This window comes from Anser cygnoides, chromosome 5 (genome assembly GCF_040182565.1).
Source record: "Anser cygnoides isolate HZ-2024a breed goose chromosome 5, Taihu_goose_T2T_genome, whole genome shotgun sequence".
Taxonomy (NCBI): Eukaryota; Metazoa; Chordata; class Aves; order Anseriformes; family Anatidae; genus Anser; species Anser cygnoides.
The window spans coordinates 53,475,662-53,497,147 of NC_089877.1; the positions used below are offsets into that span (position 1 = coordinate 53,475,662).

Below are 21,486 nucleotides of genomic sequence, written 5' to 3' on the forward strand. Positions count from 1 at the left end.
CATAAGCAGCATTTAAGTGTATTTTTAACGTCACATTTACGTGTCCTCCCCAAACAAGACTTCTCTACTGATGGACCCCCACAAGAATTGACAGAAAACACCGCACAGGATCTTTCACCCATACTGAAGTTCCAACTCCTCACTTCCTTCTGCTGCTTTTTTTCCCTTCCCACCCCTCAATTTCAAATAAAAACAGGAAAGACAAGATTTGGAGATCAAGTCAAATGTCCAATTTATTTTTATAACTTGAAACTGGAACAAACGTTGTTTTGAACGAGCGTACAAATGAAATGGTAGACACATGCTGAACTCAACATTGTGACAATAAGGGAAAAAAAAAGAGGCCAAAAATCTTGTACAGAGAATAAAAGGAACAATAAATATTTCACTAAGCCATATTGAAATGACCTCCAGCCATCTCAACATTTTATCCATAATAAAAAAAAAAAAAGTGCTCTCGTTTTTTAAACAGAGCACAAATACCAAGCAATAATAAATAGTTCCAAACTTGTAGTAAAAGACAAAACCTCCAAGTACACAACAAAAGCTCATACAATAAGTAATAGAAAAAGGTAATAAAAATATTTTGCCTTGCCGGTACAAATGCAAACAACTTAAATCAACGTTACTTTGCTTTGCAGTTCTAAAATACAAAGAGCACCATAAAAATGAGTTTGCCTGTGATAAACAAAACCTTGGACTGTCTTTTACATAGGACTGGGATGAAATGCTGATTTTTTGAACCTTTCCTTAAAAATAAGTATTTTTCTTCCTCAAACCAGGTTCTTGGGCCTGTCCTGTTGCCAAGGAAGTCATCTGGAGTTTTGATCCAGACTTCAAAGGCAGCAGGATTAGACACAATGCAAGTAATAAATTCAACCTTGAAATAATAATAATAATTAAAAAATAAAATAAAATTGTGAAGAGAACTATGGCAGCATTCTAGCTATTTTACATCTATGCTATATTGTGCTTATGGCCTAGTAAACTACAGTTCTCCTAAGCAAGAAGAAAAGGAGGGCCATTTCATTACCACTATATCACTACAGTCTGCAGAAACACAACCTTTGTGCTTTTGGGGTGACTTATTGTTAGTTTCAGTAGTCTAAGTCACAAGACTAGACAACTGCTGGTGTTAGCTATCCTGGATTAACAAAAAAAAAAAAAAAAAAAGTAGGGAGACCGGAGCTCCTAAGCAGCTTACTCTAAAATGAAAGGTGAATTAATTCTTAAAGCAAAGAATCATGGACTGAAAACATTGATAAGTGGACCGTTAACTTCTGATCTTCATTACACTGATGTACGTCCAGGCCATTCTGCTGAATTCTGTGATATGACTCTGGTTCTATACAAATATCAGAGTTCTGAATTTTCACCAAAAAGTGAAAATATGCCTTTAAGGGATCAGATTCCTGCCTCAGCTGAGCTGGAGTAATCCAGCACTAAGAGTGATGAATAATTCCTGATTGTTATCAGTTTAATTGAGATCCAAAATTTGTCCAGAAGTCTTAAGGGTAGGTTGCTGGAGCCAGGAAGACATATCTGTTAGGTAGCTGGACCAAATTCTCCCTGCTGTCACACCCATGCCTCTCCAATTGCTCCAGCCGTTCTGCACTGATGAAAGCTGCAGAAGAATTTGGCATGGAAATTCTTTTTGTTTGTTTTAGTTTTACCGTCATTTCCTGCAAGGGCGGTGAGCACTTTCTCCTTCTCCCCTTCACTAGAGCATCAGTGCCTCTTCTGCCACCTGTCTTCCCCTCGACCCAAAAGGGAGAGAGCATGAGAGAGAGAGAGAAAGAACAGCAAAGAAGAGAGACATCAAAAGGCACAGAATTTCATCCCAGTCCCTCAAACATTCAGAAATTTATGGAATGTACAACTCGGAGTGAACAGCAGCAAAGCAGCTAATAACATGGACTGGCAAGACCTGTACATGGAGTAGGTCCTGTTCTGACAGGGAAGAGGAGGACTGTGCCTGGACCAATTTTACTTCAACCTGGTCACAACTGTACCGACAGCGGATCATTTTACCTGTGTCAAAGTGGACGCGCCAGCTCTCATTTTTTGCTATAAAATGCCTTTCTTCCAGAGGGCAGTGGCAGGGAGCAGTGAGTGGGGTGGCCGGGAGAGGGAAGATGTGTTGGACATCTTCTTTTTGGGGGAGGGAGGGATCTCCTCTCTCTCTCTTGAACCTGCAGGGAAGCTGTGGGATGTCGCCTCAGACACCTTTATGGAAACTGGATTTCATTTCTCACGAATAGGCAATAACCATCCAGCCTGGTTCAACCATACCTGGTAAAACCTTGATGCAAGGGGTCCAGGCAACTTTGAAGTTATTTAGAGCCCTGTGGGAACAGCACTTTTTTGTAGGCCATTTCTGACAAAAAAAAAATAAAAATTATATATACAACTAAAATTATTTCTGAACAACAACAACAAAAAAATTAAAAATAAAAAAGCACTTAATTATTTTGTTTTGTTTCTTTTACTCAAAGGTCGTCTAACAACCCCCTTTTTTCCTGTACAATAAGGACTTCACATACAAATTTTTTTTTATTTTTGTAATATTTTATCCTGCCAAATTAAAAAAATATATTATGGCAGCCTGTTTGTTTGTTTTTATTTTTATTTCCAAATTCACTAACAAAAAGGTACATTAAATCCCTTTAAAAGGACAAGCGTACAGTTAAAAAATTACAAGCTTCAGTAAAAATACAGCAAGTGCCTACATCATATGAATCAACCAATATCAATATCCATTCCAGAAGGGGAAGGGAAGGAGGAATGGGGGAGAAAAAAAGAGAAAAATAGGTACAGGTCAGAAACGTGATTTTTTTTTTCTGCAAAGCAATAACAATATTAAGCACTTTTTTCTACATACTTTTTCTACATGGTGTAGCAATCACCTTTTAATCCCCAAATACAAGATTCTATACATTTTTGAAATAAAAATTCAACACCCAAGGCAGAAAAAAATTTACTAAAACTCAAGACTTTACAGTTACAGTGACAAGAACAAATTTATAGACCCACCATTTAAATTTTACTGCAACATTTTCAAGGAAAAAAGAAAAGGTTTTTTTTTTTTTTTTCTTTCTGGTTTTGTAAAATGCCCAGGCATTCTCCATTATTACAAATACTGGTCCACTTTTACAGTAATCAAGAAATTTTAATATATATAATATATACTAAAACCCCGTCACCAAAAGAAAACAATATACACATGGCCATTATGGCATTTTTTAATAACCTATTAAGCAAACTTTGAAAAAAAAAAAAAGATTGCTCAAACACACATACACACAATTTCTTTTTTACCCTTGTATGTATTCAATACTGTAAACGTATTTTAAGACAGAGTGCACTAAATTTAACTTTTAAAAAAAATTAGCCGTTGTTCCTGAATTGTTTTTTCTCATTCAATGATAACAACTTGTAATTTGTGTCATTTGAGTTTTAATTCAGCAGTAAATCATTTCCATTCCATTTCCTAAGCAGCGTTGTCCTGAAAAAAAAAAAAAGGCTGAGAATAATTCAGCTAATGGATGTCCGAAGTTGTGCTGGGTATACATCTTCATTTGATTGGGTCTTATGGCATTTTCATGTCCACTATCTTCAACCAGTAATATTTTTTTTTTAAGTAAATGTGGCTCTTTTTTTCTAAAGAATGTACTTTTCTTGTTTTACTTTTTTTTAAAAGTCTTTTCATTTCACAAAAACATTTTGCATTTGTCTCAAGAGACTCAAATAGGAAGATCAGTTTTCAAGGCACTCACGTCAAATTGAATGGCAGTAGAAAAACTGTCCAATAAATTATTTTTATTTATTTTTCTTTATAGTGCCAGTATTGTGAATGCCATGCTTAGCAACACTGACACTTAATCTCAGCTGTTCCCTTACAGTTTAACCCACCTTTGGGCCAAGTAGAAGAATATGATGTAATTTCTTGTTGAGAAGCCATTTTTCTCTTAACCACAAACAAAAGCTTTAAAGTGCGGGTCAACATAATTAAAATCTCTAACCATAATTGTCCACTGTTTGTTAATATTAGTCATAATGGGCTTTGAAAAATTTAAAATTTGAAAGTAGAGCAGGTGCATTTTTCTTTTCTTTACTTTTTTTTTCTGTCATAATGCTTTTCTCATAATACAACTAACTTCTGTTCCTAATTAAGTCAATGGGAAAACTCTTAACGACTTCAGTGGGAGCAGAATCTTGCCAAGATAGGTAGATCAACTGTAATTTATTTTTTCCTTTCCTTGTAATAATGCCATTGTACATCATAGAAGATAGTTCTGATATTTCCATTCACAAAACAAATGACTATGAGTTGAGACTTTTCACTGAGAAATTGCCACTTGCCCATCCTCTAGTAATTATTTCAACTACAGCAAATCTGGTCTAAAGGAGAGGCACATACAGACATCCTGGACTCAGAAATATGTTTGTGCAGTTTAAAATGAAAAAAGATGGCATTTGGCTCCTCTGAGGTTTGAAAAGAATATTACAATACTTGAGATGTACTTTTACTGTCTCTGGGAAAAGTGGCAGGAGGGGAAGAAGGAGGGAAAAAAAAAACAAAAGTGACAAAATGGCACCGTTCTGTTGCCATAGCTTTAACAACAAGAAGAAACTATCTTGTAATAATGCACAATTAAGAATGTTACTCTTTTTTGAATGTAGCTGCCGTCTGCACCTATGTCTTTTTAGCTGGCATGACTTTAATGATGAAATCCATCTATAAAAGGCCTCTATCGTTAGTGACATTGTCAGTGCTACATAATCCACCCAATTCCAAAAGAAAGTGCTAATTTTAAAGATTGTTATCCGCTGTACAATTTTGTTTTCACTAATCTTCAAGGTTATTTAAAAGAGGAAAGGAAAAAAAAGGAGGTGGGGGGAGGATTTGGAAAGAAAGAAAGATCTCTGTTAAAATGCTGGCTTCTTCACAAGAAATTACACATGCTTAGCTTAAATTTCAACAAAGCAGCGGCCCAAAAATTATAATTTAAAAAGATATGTTTCACCCCTACAATGCAAGTAATCTCAGGCTACGACTGGGTAAAATTAAAAAGGGATACCCAACAAAATTTTAAAAGAAATTTAAACAGAAAGAATAAAAAAAAGTACCTGCACATGCCAAAAAATTACAAAAACCCAATAAATACAGAAATTATTGCACAGTTAAAAGGCTCCACAATTTTTACTGCCTTAATCAACCCTCGGGTTTAATAGAACTTTGTAGACACAGGTTATATTTAAGTGCCAAAGTCTGGCACCTACCATAGTTATGCTAAGTTATGTTTACGGAGGCAAGTTAGGTCATCTTTTCTCAGTTGGCAATAGTTAAACTGTACAAATAAAATGTTACCTAGACCCCTGAAATTTAACCTAGCGGGGGGGAGGGAGGGGAAGGGACAGGGCAGGGCGGGGGGGGGGGGGGGCTTAGCTTCTTTCTGCCTGCTCAATTTTGACGTCATTTGTCAGCAAATGTTCTCCATGCCACTTTTTCATGTGTTTCTCCAGGGTGCTGTAAACACTGAAGGGCATCTGGCAAATGTCGCAGCGGTAGACCTCCTTCCCTATCTGGCCATGCGTTTTCATGTGACGCGTCAGCTTACTGCTCTGGGCACATGCATAGTTGCAGAGCTCGCATTTGTAAGGCCGCTCTCCAGTGTGGCTCCGACGGTGCACCGTCAAATTGCTGCAGTTCTTAAAGACCTTGCCACAGTACTCACATGTATCGCTCCTGCGCCCTTCCTTCGAGCTGGGTCGCCCGGGGCCCGGACCACTGATGTGGGGGGTGCTGCCTCCGCTGGCTGTGCCGCTGCGCCCTGAGAGCCCCCCGTCCAGCATGTCCCCCGGCGGGGTGGAGAAACGCAGGCTCCCGTTCTCCGATGAGTGCTCGGAAGAGGTGGCGAAGGGGGATTGTCGGGAGTCTGTGAATCCTAGAAACGGATCCTTCATGAAGTGCCTAGATGCTGCGTACCCTACCAGCCACTGGGAGTAAACGTTTTCGGAAGGTATTATTGTTGCTGGTGGCAAGTCCAAATCTTTCTCAACCTTTATTCTTTTAGACGAGTTGTTTAAACTGGGGCTCGTGATAGGTGTTGGCTTGCGAGGGAACAAGTTTGGGAAGGGCTCGCCTGGGCCAAAGTTTCTTCCATTGACCGTCCCTTCCTCGGTGCGGTCCAGGTCTCCTACCACTGAGTCTTCATCACCTGTGTCTCTCGGACAGAGGTCTCGAGGACACAAGTCTCGCTGGTCAGAAGACCTTTTCATGAAGCTACTCCTCTTCTGTTTCTCAGCTAGCATGTCGTTGTATTGCTGGATGGCACCGAGACTTACATTCTCTATAACTTTTCCTAGGACGAGGGACTTCTCGTCCGGCAGCGATTTGGAGCCATTTTCTCGGTTACGACTCAGCTCTGAGTCCATACTGAAGCTTGACTCTGGCCTGCTTTCATTTTCCAGCTCCTCTTCCTCCTCCTCCTCCTCTTCCTCTTCTTCATTGTCATGGCCCAGGGAAGGATCACTCTCGTTCCTGAAATCTGTCTCACCGGGTTTCAGTCCCTCTCCAGTGAGTTCACTTGTGCCTGGCTCGGGGGAACTCGTGGTGGACAGTCCATCGTCTGACCTGCCTGTCATGGAGCCAGCTTTATGCATATGCGTTTTCATATGACGCTTTAGCTTACTGGCCTGGGAGCAAGCGTGGTCACAGAGCTGACATTTGTAGGGCTTTTCTCCTGTGTGACTTCGCCGATGGACAATAAGGTTACTCTGGAACTTGAATGTTTTCCCACAGAATTCACAGGACTTGCTCTTGGCCTGAGGCTGGGGAGGCGTAGTGCTGCTGGGGGGCATGGGGGGCAGTGGCGGGGTGCTCAAAAAAGGTGATTTAGGACTCGGCTGGAAAGGATTCAAGAGGCGATGCATAGGGTTGGTGCGACTGGGCGAGACTGGCGGAGGGGTGGAACTGTTTCCTGCCAGCTCTCGAAGCCTTCTGGAGAAATCCATCGCTGGGGACTCAATTGCCATGGGGTTTAAACGCATAACTCTGTCAAAGGCACTGGGATGCTGGGCAACTAACCCCATTTCTTCGGCACTAAGGCGATGTGGATCCAGATGATGACGAGGTGGTGGGCTGAACAGTGGAGGCGTGTTTGGGAGCCGACCCTCACCAAAGCCTGGGTGTTCACGCAAGATGGGTCCTGTCATCCGTAGAAGATTGAAAGGGTTGTTGTCTCCAAGGAAATTCATCAGCGGGGACTGTGCAACAGTCTCTGGTCCCAGAGGAGGAGGGATGGTGATGCGTGGAGTAAGGGAACTGTTTGAAGGGCTTGTTTCCAGGTAGATGCGGAATCCATGTGTGTTCTGGGCATGCTGTAGCAAGAACCAAGCGCTATTAAAAGGCTGCTTGCATGTTGTGCAAATATAGCTTGAAGGCTCATCTTTACCTATAAAAGAAAAACAGAAAGAACACTCAAAAAATAATACAGTGGAGAACATTTAAATACAGTTGGCATGCACTTTATTTTGCTAACACATTTCCTCCTTGGCATTTCTGAAAGAAGGACTTAATTGCAATGTATTGACTGATATAAATTGTTGAACAGCACATTTACTCACCACACTTATTCACTTAACATGTATGACAAATATCACACATACGCACCGGTGCTATATACATTTATATCCTCCAACTTGCAAATAAAACCTTTTATGACGCATGAGGATCCAAATCCTTTCACATGTTTATTCCACAAAAAGGAATTTGTTTCAAGGGATTTATGGCTACATGTGAAAGTCAAAGAAAATGCGGTATAGTAGGTTTTATGGGGCACCTGCAAGGAGCTTCAGTATCATTTTCACTCTTTCATTTTATATTTTTATATACTTCACGCACCAGTCCCCTGAGATCTTGTTGAATTTAATTTATACATGCTTCAGTCATGCCAGCACTTCCATTTTTAAAATACTATGCAAGTATTTAGCTGCACAAGTCCTATCTGAGTCAACAGGAGCTTGGAAAATGTACCCTTGCATAAGCCACTTTGACATTATTTTTGCCAAAACACCAAGAAGCCACTCAAATGAAACATCCGGTAATCAAAGCCGACAGCACAGTTGCAATTAACAGTAACAAATGTCGGGCCGTGCTTCAACTGTGTCCCGAGAATTTCTGAGCCTGAGCCTGCCCTCCAATACAGTAACGCTCACTGGAGCCAGAAACATTGTTCTGTTTGCCTTTCTAGCCTCTTTGAACAACTGCATAAAGGTGGAAAGCATTCCTTTAACCTTGATTCAGCTTTACATAAAGGACAGGTGTGGACAAGTCTGTGCTACAGTCATAATTTTGCTAGCTAGAAAATTCCAGTCCCGGGCACAATATAAACTATGTGCTATCTTCAAAAAGCACTTTCCCCACACACACACCCCCAACCCTTTTTCTATGCCTCTGAAAGACTGTGATAAATTTATAAATACCTGTCATCCTGAACATCATGATCCAGGATTTATTTTTTTTCTTAAAACAAGGGAGAGGCATCCTGAAAAACAACTCCCCACTTTGGAAAATCTACAAGTAATTTTTTGCTGGACAGTTTGTTTGTTCATGAAAGCGTGCATTTTAACCCCACTGTACCTAAATGCACTGAACTTCTTGCAAGTTCAAAACCTGGACCTGGCTCCCCACCATGTCTGTGTAGCACCCCCAGCCTCCCCACCAGAGCGCGGGTCCAAAGCTGAGCTGTACAGCCCATGCCTAGATAGGGAAGTGCGATTCAGAGCAGGCCATTGCTTGAGTTTGAAAAGGGAAAAGTTTATAAGGTGAGCAGAACTGTATCATCAAAACTACCTTTGTGAAGAAAAATGACTCATAGCAGTAAAAAAAAAAAAAAAAAAAAAATTAAATCTGGGGCACACCAGGAGCGGAAGGATTGCTGCTGGCTGAATTTTCCTCTTCTAGCTGTTGCGGGAACGGCTGCTGCTAACAAAACCTACAAAACCCTAGACAAGGAGACTAGGGGATTATCTGCCTACCTATCAGCCTGTCAGTCTATCTAATCTTATCACCAATGAACATCCACAAAGGCGTAAAAGAACAAGCATCTATCAGATTGGGACTTATATACAAAGGTATGTGATAAATGTGGTGCAGTTCCTCCCACTCCTATTGATTTCACAGGGCTGTTGCTGTGGATAGCAGCTTCAGACCCTGATTTCAGAGAATCCAGGTGTCCACAGCCAAGAAAAACTCTGCCCAACGCCACGGGCATGTCCGACTGACGCACCCCCACACCCAGGCCCTTCATGCCGCTTCGCACCGAATGCGCTCAGTTGTTCTGATTAATCTCTAGCAACCACTACTGAAGAAAAAAACAAGTTTGGGAGCTGTGTTCTGCTTGGAAAAAAAGTGCCCATAACTGCTATTGACACTAATGAAAGCTACATACAAACACTGAAAGGAACTGATACATTATCCCTTAAAATCTACTCAGCACTCAGGCAGTTAGGGAGTTTTATGTCAGCTCTGCAGCCAAAGCAACAGTAAATGCTCCCATTATTACTTCAAATATTTAAATTTCTGTTTCTTACAGAAATATGATGAAAATGTCTAGACGTTTAACTTTTCTTGCCCGGCAACATGTGTAGTATGAAAAGTGACAGAAATCACTGAAGCAGACTAAAGTATATAACATACTCTGTCAAAAGCTTTTTTTAACAATATGTTTTACCTCAGCTCACCCTAGAATAGATTTTAATAAAGCCCCTTCTGAAGTGTGATCTAATAGCAAATGAAGTGCAGCATCTTACAAGGTCATATATCTTCAAATTAAAGAGTGCTCTGCACCCTTCACCTTCATTTTATCCACTCTAATTAATCTATTTATTACCCACAGCTGTTCGATTCTTTCATTTTTAAAGTCACAGGGTGTTTTCTTTTTTGTTTTTTTTTTTGTGTTTTTTTTTTCCCCTTTAAAAAATAAAGCATGTGAGTGTGTGTGCATGCATTCTCCTTGCTTAGCTCAAGAGCTGACAGGAGGAAGAAAGCAGCTGTGCATTAGACGGCAACAACAGCAACACGTTTACTTCAGCAGTGGTACATACGTAAGGAGAAGAATTCCTGAGCAGGCTGAAGATCAAGGCCAATCTAAAACTGAAATGGCTGATTAAAAAAATTACCCTCAAAATGGCAGCTGGCTGGATTCTTGCTACTACACGTTATGAGGAACTGAGATGTTTTGTTTTGTTTTGTTCTCCAAAACTTCACCTCCATGAAATCCAAGTGAGGAAAGTAAACCCTCTCCTTTTTACTTTTCTTTCAAACAGCAAATTAGTGCTATTAGTGATGTAAGATTTACAAGCTAGAAGTCGTAGAACAGCTTTCTCTTCCTTTTTCGCTTTTTTTTAGCTTTTATGCTCCTAAGCACTCATCTTCAAGAGATCCCTGCACAACAGCAAAATTAACTGCAGGCTGCCTGGCTACCAACCTCTGACTGCTCTATGAGTGTTTGTGTGTGTGCCTGTGTGTACGTATACATATATGTATGTATGTATATATATATATATATAAACTTTCACAACCCTCAAAGACTCTCCCCAGACTCCTCCTTTAAAAAATAAAAATAAAAAATAAAATAAAATAAAATAAAATAAAATAAAATAAAATAAAATAAAATAAAATAAAATAAAATAAAATAAAATAAAATAAAATAAAATATAAAACGTTCATTTCCATATTATCACTTCATGGTTATCTTGCCTAGAAGTTGCCCTGAGCAGTGTAGATGCTCACTTTTAAGAACAGAACAATGTCAAAAAGTCTTTGAAGATCCACTCCGAACATTTTTGTATTCAAAAACTTACTAAATATTTTAAACATGCCCAGAAACAGCCACGTATTGCTCAAGAATGATCCTTGTATTTAATAATGCAATGCACCTACACTATAAAACTCTTTGTTATAAGGCTATTTTTGATATATGGCTATCTTAATCCCTAGCCACCTGCACTGAAGTCTGTCTAAATACCCACTTTATGACAACTAGTCATATAGGCTTTGCCATGTGTAGTCTTTATTGCTTTAGCATGTGCTTGACATTAAGCATGGGAGTAATCAACACCAGAGAAACTTAAGCACAGGCTGAAGTGCTCTGTTGGATAGCGATGAAATTATTCATGTGCTTAAAGTTAAGCACAAGCCAAGACTTCATTAACACTGTTCAAGGAATTGCCCATGGATTCAACCCTCCAGTCTGTAAATAGGCTTGATTTTAGCAACCAATGGCTCAAGTATAATTTTTTTATCTTTATGTTGTGGGAAGGTATGATGAGACATCCAGGCCACAAACCCTGAGTATGTTGGCAGTGGTGGCTTTAAGACTGCACTAAATATGAAGAAGTACTATCATTGGAGTTCAGACACCTCACAGGTTTGTAGGGCCAAATCCTACTGAGATACCAGTGTACAGATACAGAAATCTTGACTTTAATGCTAGCAAGGACTATGAAATAAAGAAGTAAAGGATCTTAATAGCCTTAAAGGTTACTCTGGTCCCATTCCTGGGCCAAGGGATGTCCATATCTTTGCATCTGTTCATACCCATGTTAGATGCTCTATTACCCCACTTCAAAGGCCACTCAGATGGAGAGTCTATAACTGTTTTAAGTCTATCGCATTCTCTCACTTCTTTACTATATGAAGGTTGCCCAGTTGCCTAATCTAAACCTTTCTTCCTGCAATTTAAGATGGTAATATTGTGTCCTACCTACATGGACATGAAAAACACAGGAAACAATTTAGTCTTCTTCTCATAGGCCATACAGATAACATCCAGCCCAGTGATTTGCAGTTGAGCCAGTTCATGTCTTTTAGCAACCCCTTCCCCCAGCTCAACTTGGAAATATCAGCTGGGAGAGAATCTACTGTGCCTGTCTGTTGGGTAGTCTGTGCCAATGGTTGACTATCCTCAGTGTTAAAAAAAGCTGTCGTCTTTCTGATTCAAATTTCTGAGTTCAACTGCCAGCTATTAGATCTTTTTATGTTTTTATCTGGTAGATTAAAACCTCCCTACTATCTTCTCCCAAAGTAGGTAATTATAAACTACAAATTTATTGAACACTCACCCTTTCTGCTTATTGTGATATAAGATGGTCTCCTCCAGAAATATTAAAATGTGTTCCCTCCATTACTGCATGACAGATTATATTCCATTCAAAATGTCAAAGCCATAATGAGCTTTTTTTTTTTCTGTTTCATGAACAGCACAAAACAAAGTTAAATTTGGATTCTGCTTGCCAAATTCTGTCCTTGTGGAGGGCACTAAGAACACACAGGTAGGTTTGCCCAACTCAGAACAAGAGTAGCCTGGATCTGTGGACATTCATCCCACTGTAACAGGCAGCATGAATTCCCTGACTTACATGTCCTCTGCAGTCTGGCTTGTATCACGTAGTGATACACAGATCTTCCATGCCCAGTTGGTACATGACTTTCTGTACACTCTGAATGCTGAGCGCCTTTGCTCTGGAGATAAATTTCCTTCAAAATATCCTCAGTTATTCTGGATACCATAAACAATAATCAGTGTGAGATAAGAACTGTTAAGAATTCATTATTTTCTGCTGGGCTACAGTGACATCCAGTGCCTTACAAAGCCTCCCCTCAGCATGCCTGAATAATTGCATTAGCTTTAACAGAGAATGAACCCCCCCCGACTTTTAATCACCCACCCATAGCCCCTGCCAGGAGGGGCTGCACTGCGTACCAAGTCAGGTCCACATAACTACTGCCATTCTTTACCTCTAGCAATACTTTCCAGGTAATGTTTCTGGTTCCCTTTACAAAGTTACAAAAGCAGCAATAAAAATGTTAAGGAATTTTAATGCTGCTTTACTGCACCTTTAGAAGTTCAGGAAAAGTAGAAACTTGGAAGCTTTAAAGAAAGGACAACTTTTATTGTAGCACTCAGGAACAGACATGTATCAGGTTCCTACAGTCTTTCCACCAATGTTACTCTCTTCTCCCACTTGATTTTTAATGAGCATTTAAATAATTACTCCTTGTTATTACGATGGTTACTCTAATAATACCAATAAAGGTAGCGTAGATGCTCCATAAAAAACACACCTTTAATTGAATTATTATTAAATTAAAATGCCATAATTGAGAACACTAGTTTAACAAGTCTCCTTATAAGACCAGCTGACATTAAAGAGAAGGGCATTAAATACTAGAAAGATTTAGTGCTTCATACTGAAGAAAATATATGCTTCTACGTGGTTTGACAGATCACCTAGACAAGGACCAAATACTTTCCAGGTGCCTGCAGTATGGATCTGCAGTGTGAACTATTTTGGTTCATAACGAATGCATCATCAGGTATGTAAAAATATCTGTAATATAAGTCCAAAACAAAGCCATTACCTTCACTGTCTTTCTGCTGAAGAGGTTTTATAAGCCATATTACCATTTAAACTACTCAAGTTAGCAAGAACATTTAGTTACGTAGTTTTATGACTGAATGCTGTTGAATACTATAGCTGAACACTCCCAATATTCTGGGGGAGTTTTGCCCTCCCTGCATTCCTTAGGGTGTTTGGAAGTGCTGTTACCTCCATTTCACAGAGGGACTGACAGTCTTCACTAGAGAGACTGAGGTGTTAGGTTCAAGACCGAGTGGGGATCACCACTGCCAGTCCAACACCAGTCATTAGTTTTAAATACCAAATGCAAAGGAACCATTTCCCTTTATACTTCTCTTCATTTTAATTTTGTTTTGATAGCCACACAAGCTGAAGATGTAAAACAAGTGCAACTCCTCTACCGATCCCCAGAGCTAACACAGTGCTTCCATCCCTACACTGTCTTCTCTAAAAAAAGGGCTTGAGAGAGACTTGCAGCACTTCCTGCTGAGGGTGACAGGGACTATCACCAACAATTCATGAAGTAAGCATCAACTGGCGACAAAAGTTGGTGTTTTATAACTTAGCAAGATGCCTGCAGTCTCACAACCTAAGCACCTCCAATTCTCCACTCAGATAAACAGCCACACTCTCTCATAAAGCTCAGCCGACCTGAAGTGCATCTTAGTCAAGGAGAGGAGATGAAGGTTCTAGTTGCAAGAGCCCAAGCATGAGGGGCCATACAGCCTGTCATCATCTGGAAATGGGGAATCTCAAGATGAGGTCGGTGAAAGAGAAGAATGTGACAGGGAAACAAAGATTAAATGTTTTTAAGAGGTGGATGGAAAAATAATAAAGTCTGAAGGAGGCGAAGTAACTGAGAAGTGTTACTTCTCACTAACAGAATCCTGTCTCATCCCATACTTGGCCCTGTTCTCTTTTCTTGCCTTGTCCTTTGAATAGCCTATCTCCTCCAGTGCCATCTTCAAACAGAACAAAAATCACGACTTCTTGCAGTATTCTTCTCCCACACACTGCCTGCGTGCTTTACAGCCTTCCCCATCCTGTTCCTACCTTGACTACTGGGACTGTGCGTTCTCTACAGAGATTATGCAAGAAGATTTATGCCAAGAGCACCTACAAACCCCACAAGACCCTCTTATTCCTGGCTCTGATTTTAATTAGCAATGTGAATATTCTTGAGAGCATTTTCCACCTGTTGAAAAAGGTCTACGATAGCACTGGTTAACACCTTTATTGAAATATATTAATATTACACTAATATTAGTAATATGCTTAAACAATTAATTATTTCTATGCTAAAGCCAACTGCCAAGCTCTGTCTTTGCTGGATTAAATTCTTTGGGAAGCCTGTCTTGTTTTCTGAAGTCACTTGTGCTTTTCAGTAGTGAGGGCAATGCTGATCATATTTAGGCAGAACAGAAAGTCATCTCTTTATCATTCTTGTAATAATAAATATATTTTTGCAAAATAACCTATTTTATCATGAGTGGAAATTCTAAAAGATTAATTGCCAATCATATTGTCAAGAAGTCACACCGTCATGCTGTTTATCTACAGCCAATCCTCTCACAATTCCAAGAACAAAGAGCATGAATCCTTGAAAGACTGAGATATCCAACTGATACCTTAAAATCATACTCTTAGACAAACTCTGATTTGAATTACCCTGCTATGAATTCAAAGTAGCTCTGACCACCACTGCAGCATTCTGAGTTTTTCCACATAAGTTATACTAGGTTATCACAAACAAGGATCTTAACTAGGCTTATATAATAATATTAAAAGTCGTGATTTTTTTTCATTTAACTTTCCCCAGAAGTATTTTATATGTCCTCCCCAGCATTTATGCTTACAAAAAAAAGGAGGTTGCAGGCAGAATACAGCCATGCATAACACAAACAGATGCTTCCTGCTTCTTAATGGACACAGGCGACCTTTGGCTGCAGATACAGCTTGTGTTCAATAGTCCCATTTTCAGTGAGACTTAATCATACCTCAGAACTGTACTGCCAGATTCACATAAATGAGCCAAATGCACAGCTCAGTTTAATTTCTAGTGCATTACAAAATGGCAATATTATATTTTTAGGTATAAAATGTCAATAGTCATTTGGGGCAACTTCCTTCTGGATGTCCAATTTCTCATTCCTTAACAGAGCTTGTGGCTTACTGGAAGTTAATGTTCAGCCTACAGAAGTGTAAGAAGTGCTTTTACTTAGTATAGAAAAAAAAAAAAGAAAGAAAAATGCATAGCAAAAACTGGACTCACAACATAGGAATTTTGACCCAGAAGGACTATTAAAATAGAAGATAAAAAACGTGTTTTTCATCTCTGAACATCTTCTTCTAATTGGTGTTAAATTCTAAAATACAAAGGCAATTTATAAAACCGAGAAAGGGAGAAGTGTGAAAAGTAAGGAGCAAACAGGAAAATCAATATCAAAAGATCAATAGTGAATGAGTTAACTTTTAAATTAGCCCTTTGTGATACAACTGTTTCAATTGACTCCACCTTTAGCATCCAAACAGCTTTGTGTCTTTTAGTTAGTTTCTTTGAACCATCAGCTGGCAGATTGTAAGGACATTTTACAAACCTACTGCATAAAATAGTGAAAACCATCAGTGAAAATGGGGAACATAATAAAAGAGGGTAACTGTACCCACTGTACAGATGAAAAGACCATAGGAATACCCCTGGCTGGTGGTTTTATATATAGGATCCCATTTACTGCATTCATGAAAAACCCTTGTACTGCTCAAGGACACTTTTAGGCCTTTTCTTTTGCATAAAGTATTCAAATGCATTTGAAATAATGTCAGTCTTTTCTACAACATATGAAATATGCCAGCAGCTTCCCTTTAAATCGGTTTCCTGTAAGTAGTTTTGTTTGAAAACTGGCAAGTGCTGGGATTTCTTTTTTTTTTTCCCACAGAGTTTTCTAAGGTGCCATTTTCTCATCTTACAAGCAGGAATTCTGAGTAATCTGAATAGGAGCTTAAAGGAGAATACATAAAGGAAATTGTCCATGTCATATATGGAAAAATAAAGAGTAAACCAGTAAACAGTAAAAGAAAAAAAAATAGAAAAAGCCAAAGGGTGAAAACAAATCTCCTTGTTGGTTTTTTTTTTCTTCTTTTTTTTTTCTCCCCAGGAATACTTCAGTCTGTTTTACTACAACTCTTTCTTAAGGGTATTAGGTGCCTATTCATAGTTAGTAAATGAAATAGCATTTTTGTTTTAATTCATTGCTTCTTTAACAAATGCTAACTCCCATCTCTGCTTCTTTAAATCCACAAAATCTCCACGTTCAATCCTAAGAAGTAATATAAAGGCTGTAAATCTTGTTTTAATGGAATGTACATTTAGCTATGAGGAGATAATTGACGTTATGGAGGGCCTAGATGCTGAATTATATAGGTTATCTAATACAAAGGGGACTCATTACTGAAGCACTACAAACAAGTAGTAATATATGTATATTGTTCTGAGTGGCGTTATAGCAAAAGTGTTCGGGTCTGCAGGGATTTATAAAACACAAGAAAACAGCAGACATGCACTTGTAAATTTGTCTCATTTGTCTCTGAAGTTAAAGGTTATTCCCTTGATCTGAATTTGTAATAAAAACATGCTAGACTAAGGTTTGTGGAGAATGTTTGAATATGTAAATTGTGTATAATGATAGGCAATTATAGGGTAAAAACTGGACCTTATGAATGTTACAGAATTGCATGGAGCATCAAAGTATTTTCCTTCAGATGAAATATTTATCTTTTATGCATGTTATAAGCACTTTTTCAAAGGTATTCAGCAACCTATTTGAGCGGAGAGTTGACAAAAATCAAACCATTACAACCGACTAAGACTGTGGGCTTATGCACAGGAGAAGCCACAGCTTTTTACAAAATATACATAATAAATCTCTTGAACTAATGGTTCCGGAGATGGATCCTCAAGGACAAGTTCCACTGATTTTCACTCCCTTAGATGAAAGCTGGTCAGATGTTTCTGGATTTTTTTAAAGAAGCTGTGGGGGTGGAAGCGTGGGGAGGGAGGCTGGGGAGGGTAACTAGGTAAGAATGTGCATTTTCCTGGACTGATTCAACAAAACCCTATTTCCCTTTCAGTTAGTTGGCTGCTGTTTTCAGGAATTTAAAAAAAAAAAAAAAAGGAAAGAAAGAAAGGATGCTGCATCAAGAGAGGCAGGAGTAAAGCCAGGAGATGATACTGTAGTTTATGCTACTGAAGATAAGGTTTTCTCCTTCTCTGAGCACGACAGTCTGTTCAGGTTAACCAACTGCAGTGTTAGAATAACTCCAGCCGACTTGTCACAGAGTACAAAAGTCATCAGCAACTGAATGTTCTTTTCTGCACCGCAATTAAGACGAATCAATACGACGTGCCACAAATGGTATTTTACTCTCAATAAGAACTCGGGCTGAGTTTATTCAGAATATTTTAGCGCTTCCCCAGGGGATTTTGGTCCGACGCAGATGGCAAATAAAGTACTCAGCCTAGGGCTAGAGCACATTATGCTAATTCTAATGTCAGATGTACTTTAATATACAGCTCTATTTAATCACCCCATTATTTCACATTTCCATATGAAAAACCTGCGGCACTTCTGCAGAGCTTTCACTCTGCGACAATGCCAGCTTCCTTCAACTAGCTCCCTGCGAAACAGAAAAGAAGACTGGTCATTCTCGCCAGTCAAAATGTTACAGTTTCAAAGTTTTAGTATTCCTGAATTTAAAGTGGGTCTTCCAGCACAATTAGCAAATCGCTCTGCTAGAATGCTGATATGTACAAAATGCTAAGGAGGTGTGATTTAAAAAAAATAATAATAACAGCCCTCCCTCCATGCCGCATCCACTTGTGCACGCAGACATACGCAGGCACACATCTTGAGTCTGCTTGCAGAATAGGAATAATAAAAATAATGAAAATATTTTCCTAGTGCAATTCAACCAATATTCTCACCACTTGTCACCAAAACACTGCTATTCCTGGCTGGATGGCTTTCGTTACTTAGAAGAACAGACATGGCTGGCACAGCTGCCAACCTACAGATGTCTCGGAATAAAACCTTCCTTGTGTATCAATAATTTTTGCCTGTAACAAACTACACTTCTAATTAGATTTAGAAGCCATACACCTTCAGCATGGGCCACTATCCAAATTATCTGAAAATTCACCTTGATGCCACATCTCTGGTGACCACAGAAATTGAACGATGGACTTGAAGGCAAAATGATTCCAAACTGGATTTGCATTGAAAAGAATGAGGGAAAAACCTTTTCTATGGAGCTGGGTTTATTTTCAAGCCATCTAGACTTTAGATGCACAGGCAGGGAAAGCAGAGGCAATCTTTGGAGCACCTCTTCAGTGGCTTTCCCAGCTTTCCCTTCATAGCATTTCTGTGAAGGACCCTTAATTCAGTGTTCGTGTAGAGTCACAAGTGAAACGAGCTGCATGGTCTCAACAAAATCCTCCCCCAGTTTGGCATCACTGGGGCTCCATGATAACTACCACTGCACATCAGGGGGAGCCAGGTCAGGACTGGATTATTCTGAGATGCTATCAGAGGAATGCACGAAGCTTAAATGGATCAGTTTTCTAATGATTGCACTAAACCTACAACATATTTCACCCCCCCCCCAAAAAAAAAATCTATTTAGAAAAAGACCTACTTTTTCCTCCTTCAGTTACCCAATCTGAATCCTTTAAAAATTGTTCAGCAAAGCATGCAGCAGCCAGCACCTGGGGCCAGACCTCACCTGGTTTCACTGCATCAACATTTAAAGATACAGAACTGCTCTGCTGTGCCTTGACACGGCATATGTCACAACTTCCATGTCCTATTTTAAACACATTGCATGATATCCCTCACATTGAAAGCCAAAATTCTTATATTCTAAAGCTTTTGTTATATATATAATGAAATACATATATATAACAAAAAATATATATACCCATATACTTTTAAATATATACATCCACATATACACCAATGTGTCTGTGATATATAGATAGATATATATAAAGTGATTTGTTCTCTCTACGAATGGCTATGAATATAGCATTGTGCCGGAAGGAAAAAGGGGGCTGAGTACAGGGCACAGGTGCATCCTTTTCCAGCTATTCCAACTAGACCTTAAAATACCCAGCTCGATCCTAGGGGAAGCAGATACAACAGTTTCATCCTCTCGGAAGTTTTGCCTCAATAGAAAATACAGCACAAGTTAATTTAGTAAATTAGGGCAGCTTTAAGATTTATTAAGTAGAGAATATCTCACCCTGGATATGAGCAGTTAAATTCCAAAAAGGAAGAGGAAATGAATGTTTAATATCCTAATACAAAGCCCACCAAAGTCAATGTGAATCTTTCCACTAACTTCAATGGGCTCCACACGAGGGTCTTCTTCCACACTGGGATTTGTTAGTCTCAAGACACCGTCTTCAATGTAGGGATAAATCTGGTTTGTGGTGGTGTAGTTAAAAGAAGAGAACTGAGTTCACAGCAGCTATAAGCTGTAAATACATTAGCGGAATAAATGGAGACATAGCTAGTAAAATATCTTTTATATCTGTAGTGGGGAAAAAAAAAAAAACAGCTGAAATAGGAGAAATACATAAGATGAAATTAATCCTTGACAATTCTGTTGCTTTTTCTTATGTTGATATTATGGGGTTTTTTGGACGTAAAAAAGAATAATAATAATTCTCTGTAGATCTATCTTATTTCTGTAGCTCACTTTAGATAAATTGACTGCATATTTAAGCTCAGTTATTAAGAATTCTTTGCAAAAAATGTAGCTGAGAGTAGCAAAACATTTTTAATAATATATTTATTCTTGGTAATAAACAAATTTGAGGAACCCCATTCAATTTCCATCATTATGGGAATTTTTTGAATGCCAGAATGTCTACAGACACATCTTACACTAAAGGGTTCCTACAGGACTCAAAGTGCTGCAAAGGAAAATCCCAAACTGGCTGAACAAAGAAGCAAAAAGAGCAGAAGCATTAAAAGTCTAAATATTAAGGGAGCAGGGCAGGGGACAGGGAGGAGTTGTTGGAGCAAGAGATAGGAGGAGGAAGGTATAAAATACTTCAGATGAAAAATAAAACCCATCCCTTGCAGAAGCAGGGATCTTGGGGATTGCTCCAGATGAAGCGGTTAAAATGCAATCTATGTCTATGAAGTTACGAAAGATGAATATACGATCATACTTCCTGAAGTGCAAAGATAAAAATACAATTTTTACTCTTTAAATAGGTGATGTTTTATGCCACTATAACAGTGCAGAAAATAATGCCAATATTGGCTTAAAAGAAGATGCTAAAAACTTCACATTTTATTTCTATACAATCCAGATTGATCACCTAAGAGAAGCATAATTAAACAATGCTAAGCATCCCAACCCCTTTGAGAATGTGCTGCCTAAAAATATTTTTAGAACAATCACTGTAGTAATTCTTCTTAGTTGTAGAAACACTCCAAATCAGAAAGTCAATTTTTCCTCTATTTGCAGAAGTGTGCTGGTTTTCACTGGAAAGGCGCCTGTGTTTTGTTTGGCTGCTGTTCATATACTGCCTTGGCAGGATTTCCTTGGATTGCTTACAGTGAACATTGCTCTTGCATACAGTAGCACTCCCATTTTAACCGTCCCAGCCACACGTTTTCTAATAACACACGGAGAGCTGCAAAATCCCTATAAGCACAGCTCTTTAAAGCAGCAACAGAAGGGGGTGGGGGCGGAGAGCTGGAGGGGGGGAGGCTTTGCCCGTTCAAAACCCAGTGCTGCAAACAGGGGATAGTCCTTTTAAAAACAGCCAGTGTGAATTGTGTTTAAGGAGCAGCTTTCCAGGAAAAGAAAAAAAAAAAATCATCTCCGAGAAGAGGGCCTGATTCAGCTGATTCACTGAATCTGATCTGCGCTGGCTGGGCTCCGAGCGTTGCTGACTTGGGTCCTAAGCAATGTTTATTTTCTTTCTTTTTTATTATTTTTCCTCCTCTTCCGAGGGGAGCACAGATAATTTAATAATCCCTGGCA

The 21,486-nt window shown here is 39.0% G+C and overlaps 1 protein-coding gene across 5 annotated transcripts in view; it reads right to left on the reverse strand.

Moving 5' to 3' along the window:
* Positions 1-209: 209 nt before the first annotated feature.
* The window catches only part of BCL11B (BCL11 transcription factor B), a 96,521-nt gene continuing 75,244 nt past the window's right edge, over positions 210-21,486 (reverse strand). For all 5 annotated transcript variants that reach the window (XM_013181362.3, XM_013181391.3, XM_013181374.3 and 2 more), the window contains one exon: positions 210-7,457. In XM_013181362.3, the coding sequence (XP_013036816.1) occupies positions 5,446-7,457 (2,012 nt within the window). In that variant the 3' untranslated portion in view covers positions 210-5,445. The remainder of the gene's footprint in view (positions 7,458-21,486) is intronic.